At 35.9% G+C, this 13,583-nt stretch overlaps 1 protein-coding gene and 1 long non-coding RNA gene across 4 annotated transcripts in view; one reads left to right on the top strand and one right to left on the bottom strand.

The window, feature by feature from the left end:
- Positions 1-13,583, bottom strand: part of LOC131423866 (uncharacterized) — a 169,870-nt gene that overhangs the window by 46,869 nt on the left and 109,418 nt on the right. For all 3 annotated transcript variants that reach the window (XR_009225973.1, XR_009225972.1, XR_009225974.1), the window contains exon 4: positions 13,341-13,433. This is a non-coding gene — a long non-coding RNA (uncharacterized LOC131423866). The remainder of the gene's footprint in view (positions 1-13,340; positions 13,434-13,583) is intronic.
- The window catches only part of Syt10 (synaptotagmin 10), a 60,620-nt gene that overhangs the window by 33,841 nt on the left and 13,196 nt on the right, over positions 1-13,583 (top strand). Inside the window, exon 4 of the mRNA XM_046435885.2 lies at positions 12,883-13,003. Coding sequence (XP_046291841.1) covers positions 12,883-13,003 — 121 coding nt within the window. The remainder of the gene's footprint in view (positions 1-12,882; positions 13,004-13,583) is intronic.

The following is a 13,583-nucleotide window of genomic DNA, read 5'->3' as shown; positions in this document are numbered from 1 at the left end:
CTTCATTTTGCATATTTATTTATTTACTCATCTATGCAGTAAGCATTTTTTCACAACATTGTTCTGGATACTTAAAAATTCTCACAAGAAAGTAAGGTTCATGTGCACACCACATTGACCTAGTTTACAGGTATGAAATGTTTGAACCCATTATTTTCTAACTTAGCATCTGTCAAGTATTATTTGTAAAAGCAGGCCTTGACATAACAATATAAGAAATTGTGCTTATTGCACCAACCATTCAGAGTACTAAATGTTCTGATGAGTATTGAAGTAATGTATTTCATTACACGTTACTAAAGTTTTTTAAAATGTTTTAAATGTTTTTTTCTTATGTGTGCAATATATTTTTAATTTTACCCCCAATTATACTGGATCTATTACAGGATCAGAATAATATCTCCTCATATATTAAAACATATATGAGTGTGTGTGTGTTTGTGTGTGTGTGTGTGTGTGTGTTTGCATATGTATAGGTTTTTTGCATTTCATCATTAATTAGAAAAAGTTATAACTATGGAATAGTGTATTAGCTAATAACATTTTAGAATGTGGCAAAATTCCAATCCCATTATAAGAAAAAGTGTTGTAGATGTCAGGGTAGCAGAGAATGGACATTTTGGTCAGGGGCTGTCTGCATCTCCTGAGATGTAGCAGGCAGTACTGTAGCCACAGGTCTGCAGGTCCATAGGTCGGGACAGCTGGCCCACCCCACATCTGTTCCTCTTTGAGCAGACCTAGTTTGTTCTGTGTGTCATTTCTGTAGTAAACCTAACCCTAGATTGCTATGGATTACACATTTGCTTATGGAATAACAATTAATTGATTACAGATTGACTCAAATGACACAAGTTTTGTGAACCTATCTTTAAGATCTTTGAGTCATCTTGTAAGAACTGACAGGAAGCATGTCTGTTGAAGTATAAAAATGAATTAAATTTAAGTCAAGCCTCAAATTATAGGATCTATCATAGATGATCACAAACATATGAGAGTTCTCAAAGCATGATTCTTCCTAGTCTAACACCTGCCCAATTCAGGCACACTTGAAAAGAATTCTGAATCACGAATATTTAATAATTCATAAATCACCACTGTTTGTTACATTATTTTTTACATTAGATCACATTATGTACATTTATAGAAAAAGGTTTCATTGTCTGTTGAGATTATTCTGACCATCCTTGAATTTCATGGGAAAGGTTGTAGGTAAATTGGCTATAAAACAGCCCAATGCTTCTGTTAGTTTTTTATTAACAGTTTAAACAGAGGTTTTCTGTAATAGTAATTACAGAGTTCTGTTTCACAAAACAAATATTCAAAGTTAATGCAAACATGAAATTTAAATTTGTACCACTAGTGTTAAACTCAATTCATCATGGATGCCACACTTTTTAGACAAACAGAATTATTGCATTAACTTCCCTGCCTCTACCTATAGTTTGGGAAGGTAGTCACAGGGATAATGGGGAAGCTACATGGCAATTATAATCTTCACAAGTAAAATGATGTAGAAATTAAATCTGGAAATGATGTAGGTGCAATGAATTTAAGGAAAATAATCATCTTGCTTTTTAAACAATCTCAAATATTATCACTAAAATATGTTTGTAGCCATTCCTTAAGCAACTACATTGGCTACCCATTTCTGAATGATACCCTTTCACAATGAGTCAGAGTCAGAGAGAGAAAATTCCAGGTAAGCTCATCTAGCTCCTTATAGGCCATGGAAGGAGCTTCAGGATTTACTTACTCTAAGTAACATATAAGACCATTGTTGGGTTTTGTTCAGAGAGGAGCCATAGTCTCATTTAGTCTCATCAATAAGATCTATGACTACTACTATGTGGAGAATAAACTTTGAGAGGCATATATGGTAGCATTTATAAATCAATTTGAGATAGATACTAGAATAATGAAACCAAGTTTATTCAGTCCAGGTGTCCAGTTACAGCAATACTTAAGGGATTCCTTTAGTTAGGAATGGTTTTGTAAATTATTTAAATAATTTTACAAAGATGCTTGGAGAGCTGTATATGGTTTATTGAATGATTTACTATGCCCCTATCTATAAATGATGATTAAAATTTAAGTGAGTCTCTAATTCCTTTCACCAAGAAGCTTATGAACTCTCTCAACCAGTATATGCTGAAAGAGTTCTTACTAAATGTGTATCTTTTTATTTTCCAAATAACTCTTGTCCCAGTATCTGTGGTGGGCTATTCCCTCTTTGCTTCATTACACAGGTAGTGAGACCTAATTTGCTAAATCAAGGAAAAGTTGTTTCAAGGTCCCAGTTCTACCTCTCTAACCTGAATGCTTCATGGCTGCTGGTAGCTAATGTCCATGTCTGTGTTGGGTAAGAGCTTAACAATCTTGGCAGAGTTATTTCCCACTTGGATGAGAAACTGAAAATGAGTTTCCACTGAGCAGAAACATGGGCACTCTTAAATAGCATCCCTGGCAACTATAGTTCTGCGTTGTTATCATTAATCATGCAATACCCACTAGGCTTTGTGACTACCCCACCCTGAACACTGCCAACTTCTCTGCCCTGCTTCTGCCTGACTTAGGCTAAAGACTTCATATGGAAAAACAAAAGACCCAGAATAGCAAAAGCAATTCTAAGCAGGAAGTGTGAATCTGGAGGCATAGCGATACCAGATTTCAAACTGTACTACAGAGCAATAGTAACAAAAACAGCATGGTACTGGTACCAAAACAGGCAGGTGGACCAATGGTACAGAATAGAGGACACAGAGACCAATCCACAAAATTACAACTTTCTTATATTTGATAAAGGCGCTAAAAGCATGCAATGGAGAAAGGATAGCGTCTTCAACAAATGGTGCTGGGAAAACTGGAAATCCATATGCAACAAAATGAAGCTGAACCCCTTTCTCTCGCCATGCACAAAAGTTAATTCAAAATGGATCAAGGAGCTTGATATCAAATCAGAGACTGCGCCTGATAGAAGAAAAAGTTGGCTCCGATCTACACATTGTGGGGTCGGGCTCCAAATTCCTTAATAGGACGCCCATAGCCCAAGAGTTAAATACAAGAATAAACAAATGGGACTTACTTAAACTAAAAAGTTTTTTCTCAGCAAGAGAAACAATAAGAGAGGTAAATAGGGAACCTACATCCTGGAAACAAATTTTTACTCCTCACACTTCAGATAGAGCCCTAATATCCAGAATATACAAAGAACTCAAAAAATTAAACAATAAGATAATAAACAACCCTATCAACAAATGGGCCAAGGACCTGAACAGACACTTCTCAGAGGAGGACATACAATCAATCAACAAGTACATGAAAAAATGCTCACCATCTCTAGCAGTCAGAGAAATGCAAATCAAAACCACCCTAAGATACCGTCTCACTCCAGTAAGATTGGCAGCCATTATGAAATCAAGGAACAATAAGTGCTGGCGAGGATGTGGGGAAAAGGGTACACTTGTACATTGCTGGTGGAACTGCAAATTGGTGTGGCCAATATGGAAAGCAGTATGGAGATTCCTAGGAAAGCTGGGAATGGAACCAGCATTTGACCCAGCTATCGCCCTTCTCGGTCTATTCCCTGAGGACCTTAAAAGAGCATACTATAGGGATACTGCCACATCAATGATCATAGCAGCACAATTCACAATATCTAGACTTTGGAATCAACCTAGATGCCCTTCAATAGATGAATGGATTAAAAAACTGTGGCATCTATACACAATGGAGTATTACGCAGCACTAAAAAATGACAAAATCATGGATTTTGCAGGGAAATGGATGGCATTAGAGCAGATTATGCTAAGCGAAGCTAGCCATTCCTTAAAAAACAAATGCCAAATGTCTTCTTTGATATAAAGAGAGCAACTAAGATCAGAACAGGGAAGAAGAGCATGAGGAAAAGATTAACATTAAACAGAGACGAGTGGGGGGAGAGAAAGGGAGAGAGAAGGGAAACTATGGAAATGGAAGGAGACCCTCATTGTTACACAAAATTACATATAAGAGTTTGTGAGGGGAAAGGGGGAAAAAAAAAAACAAGGGAGAGAATTAAACAACAGCAGATGGGGTAGAGAGGGAAGATGAGAGGGAAGGGGAGGGGGGATAGTAGGGGATAGGAAAGGTAGCAGAATACAACAGTCATTAATATGGTATTATGTAAAAATGTGGATGAGTAACCGATGTGATTCTGCAACTTGTATTTGGGGTAAAAAATGGGAGTTCATAACCCACTTGAATCAAATGTATGGAAGATGATATGTCATGAGCTTTGTAATGTTTTGAACAACCAATAAAAAAAATAAAGATAAGATACTATATTAATGTCTTTAGTAAAATAAATATCCTCAAATTATAAGTAAAGATTTAAGTAAAGATTACTTCAATAAAAACAATTTTCAAATTCAAAAAAAAAAAGACTTCATTTGAATTTGTGCCACAGCCAAGCAAAATGCTTAAGATTATGCACTTATTTCCCCATAGTAACTATTTTACTATGTTTCCTGTAAAATATTGTCAACCATAAATATGCATGATATTTATATTTATGTAAATTTTTTAAAGTTATTAAAGGAAAAATCTAAAGATTACATATTTCATACAAAATGCATTCCTTCCTTCATGCAGAAGTCAAGGAGGTCCTGCTAAGGGTGAGCATTTTCTCTGATTTACAGAAGAAATAGCAAAAAAGATTCAATAATGCAAGTATGTAAAAATCTAACCAGGTTTTATAGAATAGGCCTCCTTTTCCCATATTTTCCCCCACTTGAATTGAATATAATAAAACCTAGTTTAATTAGAATCACTTGGAGAAAGAGGAAAGGCAGGGAGGAAATGCCTTTGAAAATTGTGGTTGTTTGAAAGAAAAGGGGGACAATGGGATAGAGACTGGAGAAGGGTAATAATGTTAATTACACTTCCTAATTGACAGCTTCCTCCTTCTCATTTGCCATCTAGTGTCACTAGACTACTTGTGCTGGCTAGTTAAGGGGGAATGGCCCAGATGTACAAAGAAAAAAAAAAATCAATTTGCAGACATTAGGGATATATTTGATTCACTATAGAATTATAGCCAACATAATCCCAAACAACATACTCTCTAGAGAGAGCAATAGAGAAGTAAGAATCAATAAGACTAGTAGATTAGCATTCTCTAACTGTAGCTCCACAAACCATACATGTATCTTTAGATGGTTCAGAATTGCTGGTAATTTATTATATTCTCCAGGCCTTGGTTTGAGGACTTGGCTGCAATGGCTATAGGGGTTTTACTCACAAAAACAACATTTGTAAGAAATCTTTGCTTACATGGTCTCTGGCTACTGAGTAGTGTTCACCCCTTCAAGCAGTAGATTCCTCTCCTGTAACTGCAGTCATGACCTGGCTTAATGCTTTTATGATTTATTAACTCATTTATTGGTTCAGTAAGCTCTTTTTTTCAATTTTTTAATTTATTTTAATTAGTTATACATGACAGTAGAATGCATTTATGCACTTTGATATATCATATATAGATGGGATATAATTTCTCAGTAAGCTCTTTATTAAGCACTAATCTTTTGCTAATCATTTACCCCAGAAAAATTATAAATGAATAAAAAAAGATATTTTATTTCATCATCTATTATGTATAATGCTAGAGAACTAGACCTGTAACATACATTGTTTTTGGATATTATCCCTTTTAAATCTGACTATGATTCCTTCAGGTGATTTTTATTAACAATGAAAATGGAACTCATCCTGACTACAGAGAAAATCAGAGGTGATACGGTTAAGTGTTCTTCTAGAAAGGGACATTTAGAATAAGGACACTGTTTCCATTCAGAGTATAATCTGGTATTGCCAGAGCCAGTGCTTCCTGTTAGACTTTGTGATCATCATCAGACACTTCACCTCACCTAGAAGCCTGTGTGGATACTGCTCTCTCTGCTTTTAATTTCCTTCATCTTTCCTAGTTCTTCAAGGGTGAGGTTATTTGTCCATCACCTCTGAGGCCTAGATCCTCATGAGAAAAATCAAATACCTTTCATCACTATTCCTGTAATTAGACCCAAGTAAAAGCACTTTCAACACTGGATCAAAAAACACACAAACAAAAACAGAGATATAATTTAAAATTATATAGACCTGTTTTCACTCCATCTTGTCCCCTAATTAATTGTGTTAGGTTCTGAGAGGTTAAGTAATTTGTTCAAAATTACCATAAGACCTGTGAGGAGATAAAGTGTGGGGTCATCAGTGTTCCCAGATGACTAGAATGCTTGACACTTTGATGCTCTCTATAAACATGAGCTTGCTAATGAGTGATTGTTTATAGATTGAAAAGGCATTTGAAAACAGCTGGCAGGCAAAATTTGGAGACTGTGAAAGTGTAATAAGAAATTTATAAGATGAAGGTTAAAAAATTGAGGACTTAATTGTTAGGGGCCACACATTCATACCAAGGAATTGGGATTTTATATTTTAAGACCTGTGCATCCAACATATACTTATCAGTGAATCCCACTGAGATTTTTACCTGAGCCCAGAACAATATAAATGACATTGCACATTCATTAACCTGGTGGCCTTTCTTCATGAATCCTCAACTAGACCAACCCTGACATTCACTGCCTTGAGGATTAGTTCTTCCTCATCTAATGCATTTTCTGGATATTGAAATGACAGGTGGTTTTTGTAACTGCTTGTTCTTCACCTTGAAGTGAAGCTCTCAGCACCAGTTAATTTTCTGTTGTGTTTTCTATGAGTCTCTGCAGCCCTACAGCAAACACACCTGAAGAGGCCTGTCCAGACAATCTTGGACGTGCTGGAAATAATTTACTTAGTCCTCATTTTTTACCAGACCTTATTACAGTAACAAAATATCAGAACTAGAATTGAAATAAATCTCACTGAACAACCTCATCTTAAACCAAAGATACTGAAGTCAAGTGAGGTTAAACAGATGACTCAACGTTAAATTCCATGATTTTCTAAGGTGAATGAGATGTGTGGGTAAGGAAGAAATAAAGCATTTATACTAGTTTTAGTCTGGTATGAATCTACATTTTGCTCTAGCTTCATTTTATGAGCAGGTGGATGAAAGAATAGTAATGATGAAGAAGCTCATCTGATCTAGTAACATCTCACTTTTAGCAGTGTCAAGAAAACCATATGGTTTTCTTACCCTCAAGGAAATGCAGAAGGCAGGCTGCATTTAGGGTGCTAAGTGGATGTGATGACTGTGGTCACCATAGCAACCAATTGTTTAAAGTTTTTTTTTTTTTTCAACAAGTCTTCATGATTCTTACTTCTCATGATTCTTAATTCTCCCTGAATTCAACCTTTCCTCGGCCAACACCTCCTACACCTCTTTCACTTCATTAGCCTCTCTCCAGTCTTTTTTCATCCGAATGTAATCTTCTCAAGATAAATAAATGATTTTCAAATATTATTTTCATTATCATCATTATTATTTTTGAATGTCTATTTATACCAGGCTCTTTACTTACTTAATACCTACTTCTCAAGATAATGTTATTATCCTCATTTTACTTGCAATTTAACTTAAATTCAGGGAGGTCAGGAACTAGTACATAGAAGATTAATGACTTTAGCTCCATCATTTTCTTACCTAGGAACCTGTGATCTTTCCACTCTGCCAAGCTCCCACTCCTTCATGTTACCTGTTGCCTACAGAAGCCATGAAACATGTCACCAACTTCTCAGTTTTCAAGATACTGCCCATTCCTATTTCTGAATATTTTTCACAGTATTCACATGCAACATTATTCCTCTTACTCTCTGTGAAATCCCATCTCTTTCATTCTTTAATTCACAATGCAATTATTGTCTCCCTCCAGGAAAGCTTCCCTTGGTTATTGCCAAGACTTTAATTGGCTTCCTCTCCATCCCTTCAGTTTCTACAGCTTGACTTTACTATTAGTTCTGTTAGTCCTGAAATAGGATGGGCAGTGCAAACATTTGCATACCAATTTACATTTTCAGTGATATTTAGTTATATTTTGGAGAAAGAGTACAAAGGAGAGCTGGGGGTATAGCTCAGTCGATAGAGTGCTTGCCTTGCATGCACAAGACCCTGGGTTCAATCCCCAGCACCACACACACACACACACACACACACACAAATAGTACATGGGAAAAACATATCACTGACTGACTGTGAGGTTGACTAAAGTCAATCATCAGAAAATAACCTTTATCTACTCAGCTCCATGTTGGTAGAGCTGGGATGAAGAAACCAAGTGTGTGTGCAGCCCAGCCCAGCCTCCTCTTAGCCTTTCTCCAGAAGCCCCTCGCCAAGCATGCACTCAGAAGATTGTCATTGTAAATGATCAACCAAATAAGTGCCCATGAGGATGGGTTACAGATCTTCTTACCAGAAAGAAATTTTATGGAACTATATCCATTTAAATAGCAGGTTAGATGCAAGAGTTTTTCAAAGGCTAACCTGGCAAACTCCTGATTATATAATATTGAAGAAAATAAGATGATCATATTTCATTGCAAAACCACTGCCACCACATTCACATATATTAATGTGTATTCCATGCATAATAATCTTTCACCAACGACATTTTACTAAATGCATGATTTAAAGTAATATCAGCACAATTTTAAAAAAACTTCAAATAATGATATAATGGGCACACCCCACATTTTTGCAAAAAAAAAAAAAAAAAAAAAAAAAACTTTGACACAAAATCTGCCACAAATGCCCAGTGTGGTGGCACATGCCTATAATCCCAGTGGCTTAGGAGGCTGAGACAGGATGATCATGAGTTCAAAGCCAGCCTAAGCAACAGTGAGGAGCTAAGTAACTCAGTGAGACCCTGTCTCTAAACAAAAAATACAAAATAGATCTGGGGATGTGGCTGAGTGCCTCTAAATTCAATCCCTGGTACCTACCCACCCCTCAAAAAAATCTGTCACAATTATGTAATGAAATACAGGTTTACATAAATAAAATCTTTAGAAGCTCAAAGCCTTTATCATTTTAAGCTGAAATTTCTACTTTAAACATTTTTTAAAATGTGGATAAAAATAACTCAGAAAATAGTGTACTCTTCTCTACCTATTTAACATACAGGATATATTGTCTTAACTTAATGACTCGAAGCCATCATTTTAGTATTAATTTCTGTTTAAGTTTGTAATAAAATGCTGAGTTTAAGTTTACTAAGGTTTTATTAGCATCAGTTACTCTTAATACAAGATAATTCCAGATAATTATTTTTATTTATATATATTTTATTTATACCTATTTATTTTATTTGTGTTTATATATAAGTATTTGTAAATAGCTATTATTTATTGTTTCTATTAATTTCTTCCTCTCCATATTTCATGCTTGAGTGTTGACTGTATACTTATGGCTGCAGATTAATATAGCAAGTAAACATTCTTTTTTACAGTTTTGTCTAAAATAACAATAAATGGATGATTAAAAAATTATGTAGTCTCCTTATATTAAAAACCCTTATTGTATAATTTTCTAATATTTATGATGTATGTTCAGAGGCTTTTTGCCTTATTTCTGGGTTCTTTATTGGGCAGCAAGGAGTTCAGATTGCTGTGACTGAGTGTAGGTTTAGAAACCACAGTATTGGGGACCAAGTGAGAAGAGGCAACAAGCAAAGCTCCCTGCTCCCTATAGCTGGACTGTCAATTCAGGGACTGCTCAGAGTTATGTCCTGAGAATGTGTGCACGCTGCAGTTGGGAGCACAATAGCCACAGTCTCAAATTCTGACTTACATCTGTTACAGGATCATTTTTTAAGGTCATATAGCCCTTAACTTCATTAATTTCATTCTCTCACAATTATCTCTTAAATCGCTTCCATTTTTTAAAAGTTTAAGAATATTGGTATTTACCTTAGAGTATATTCTGCCCTTTTCAGTACATAAGCAATTGTTCATTCACATTCATGCTTCCTGAAGAAAAATTTAGTCTAATGAAGAATTAAATTTTTGTGCAGTTATTATGCATGCATACCATGTATCAGTTTTTACCATCCAGTTCATTCCAGTTTCTGAAAACTCTTTTGAGTACATAGAGTTTGAATATTTAAGTGAATTCTTACTGATGCATTAGGTATAAGGGCAATTCAGAGCCCTTTTAGATGCCCTTTAATCACGGCTTCTGCTTTCTGTTTATTGGTGTTAGTTAATTTTTCTATCAGTATCTGTTAATATCAGATGGTCAATATTGTGTTGCACTTGAATGTATAGAAAGGATCTTTGAGAACTGGAACATGGTAAAAATTCTTTGTTCTAGCCAATGAGCATGCAATATATCTAAAGAAGTATAAAAATTACTTTCCTAGATTTTTTAATGTGCAAAACTGTATCAGTCAGATATGTGACTGTTATGTCAATCCCTTTAGATGACTCTCTTTGTGTACTTTTTCCCCTGTTTTTGTGTGTTGCATTTCCTGTTGTATTCCAAGCATTTCATATCAGTGATCATGACCCTTTTTTCTTAGCTTCTCTCTCATCACCTACACCATGATTCTTGGTAGAACTTGGTATCATGCTCTGCATCCACAGAGGCATTCCTTAATTTGATCAGATAGCAACAAAATATTCCTGTGCTTCTTGATAGTAATAAAGGAGAAATGCCCAATGAGGGAAGAGGATCACCTATCAGGCAGGAAGCTTCAACCCTTAGACTGAGCCTAAGGAGAAGAAACAAGGAGAAAATCATTAGATAAAATGGGATTCTGAATAAATAGCTCTCTTCCTTCTCAACAGAGACCTTCCAGGCAGAATAATACTTTGTTCATCTTGATATCCACAGCTGCTGCCACTGTACTTGACAAATAATGCTCAATTATTTTCAGGTGGCAAAAAGAATGAGCCTCCTTAATAGGAGGCTATGCTCCTCCTGTTCCCCCAAGCCTTCTTCTGTGGGACCTTGTTCACTATCTTTGATCTGTAGCAATCCAGAGGAGTCCCAGGTAGATATCTGTACCTCTATTTTAGAATACTTATTTTTACTAATTTTCTTGAAAGATAATAAATGCTTCCACTTTTTTTTCATGTACCAGTACCTGCTGAGCACCTGTTATATGCTAGCAATACAGAAGAACAAAACAATATCCAAGGATACCATATGCCAGATGCTGTGTGAAATGCCTTGTGTGTTATTTACATTATCTCACTGAATGCTTAAAAAGCCTGTGACGTGGATGCTAGCCCCAATTTGAAAGTGGCATTTCAGAGATTCAAAGCTTTATTAAATTCCTTAGGATCTCATAGTTAAGAAAGAAAATTGGGATCAAACCCAAATTTTAACTACAGATGAAGTTGTGCTCTTAATTACTAGGCTCTATTTCTAGACCACAAATAAAGAAACCAAAAGTATGTAAGTCAGAACCTGAGCTGTAAGAATAAGTCTGACAAATGTTAGACCTACCTCAGAATGTCTCACCAGCAAAGATTTGATTGAATCCTGTACATAGTTCTTCACAATTCTGCAATTGTTCACCATCCACATTCATTTTCTTTTGTCCACCATCAATGCAGTAAAGACAGCACAACAATCTGCATCAGACTACTATGGACAATTCTGCCTTATTTTCTGACTAATTAATTTCTTTGTTCCTTCAAAGAATGGGTACTGAGAACCAGCTATGCCTTTGAGTAAGGTGTAGAAAATAAGACAGCCAGGAATCCTGCTGTCCTGGATGCTATGTATAGAAGTCAGGGAAGCAAAAAATGAACTTTAAAGATGATTCCAGTCAGTGATAACATTATGAAAACATGTGAAGGATCTGAGAGTGGGGTGGGAATGGGATGGCAAGGGATGCTGCCTTAGAATGGATAAAAGGGGATGCCTCACAGAAGAGGGGCTGTTGGAGCCTGGTGAAAAGTCATCCAGATAAATACACAAGGGAAACAAAGGACTTGTCAAAGAAACAAGAAAATGCAAATGCACAAAAGCAGTAAGAAACATCATTCAGTTGAGTAACAGAAAAAGTTTGTGTCTGTACCAGAGCTGGTGGGGACAGAGGGAGCCAAGAAAGGAAGATGTAGAGAAAGGTAGAGTCCAGATGACATGGGTCTTTTGTGTTAGATCTTGTAGGGTATTGTCCAAACAGTCACAGATAAGAGTGGCAGGGATGCTCTTAACAAAGTGAAGCTAGAGTTTCCCAGGCACAGCAGGACTCAGTTACCCCACTATGTGTCAGTAAGGAGTTTGAATTTTATTCTGGTACAGTAATGAGCTCTTGATAGTCTGAAGCAGAAGAGTGACATAATTTGAGTTGCATTTCATATACTATCACTTTGACTACTATGTGAAGATGAACCTCTGGAATGGAAGATCAGTCTCAGATGCTAGTAAAGTAATCCTAGCAAGAGGCGATAGTGGTTTTAATGGTTGTGATACAGCTGAAAAGAAAGTCACTGATTTATGATGTAGTTTGTAAATAACATAGACAAGACCCACCCATGGGTTGGACGTAGGATTGAGGGAAAGAGCAGATTAACAGTGACTAATGGATTTTTGGCTCCAGCTTCCAGGTAAATTGTGATGACACTTGTTGACTATGGAAAGACCAACAGAGGGTCCAGTTTGGGAATCTGAGGGGGAATGGACAGAATCAGCAGTCTGGTTTTAACTGTGTTAAGTTTGAGATTCTTGTTGTAAGTGCAAGTGGAAATATCACTTTTTTCTTACTCCATTCAGAACTGCTTTCTTACAATGTTAATCTATATATCTCAATAAAAATTATTTAAAACAACAGTCCAATATTCAATTAGATCCATAGCCCTACATAATGGGTTAAAGCAATTTTCATTCGTCATTTCCATTTCATTTTGTTTTCCTTATTTGGTGTTTGAAGTTGCTAACATTGCTGATTGCCTTCCTAGGAAAGCATAGACCTGGGTGAAATCATGTTTTCCCTTTGTTATTTGCCCACCGCTGGTCGTATGACATTGACCGTGATCAAGTGCAGAAATCTGAAGGCAATGGATATCACCGGCTCATCAGGTATGTACACAGTTGACCAGAGGCCAAGGCACATTCCCAAATTAAATTTGCCATGTATCTAAAATTATATATGGCTATTGAATTATTTATAATGGGGTACAATGAAAGTATAAAATTACAAATTAAAATATTCTAAAACACCTCTTTTATATACAGTATCATTATGAACTTTTAGAAGTTATTTTCAAGTAGAATGACTTTGAACTTGAGTTCTTGTTTTCATTTCTTTCCCTACTGATTTTGTCCCATCTCAAAAATACTTAACTTTTAATCTACTTCCCCAGTTTCAACTAGATTACCATATGCAGACATATTTGATTGAACTTATTGCCCTCACCTGCTCTTCAGAGAAACAACCACATTCCAAGACCATCATTTGCATTTGCATTCTTGCAACTTTTCCAATCAAAAATTTGGGCATCTGTAGGGACTGCAAGAAACAATAAGATAAATTAATGCTGTCTGAATTTTGTAAAGAAGTTCTTGAAAAAATTTCTCTTGTGCTGACTTTAATAAACAGGCAAAGCCACATAATGCTCTTTTATCCTTCACTTAATTCACTGAAGCTCTCAGGGGATAA

This window comes from Marmota monax, unplaced genomic scaffold (assembly GCF_021218885.2).
Source record: "Marmota monax isolate L192 unplaced genomic scaffold, Marmota_monax_Labrador192_F-V1.1 WCK01_AAM20220418_F8-fsc00012, whole genome shotgun sequence".
Lineage (NCBI taxonomy): Eukaryota > Metazoa > Chordata > Mammalia > Rodentia > Sciuridae > Marmota > Marmota monax.
This window is presented reverse-complemented; position numbering and strand designations above follow the sequence as displayed.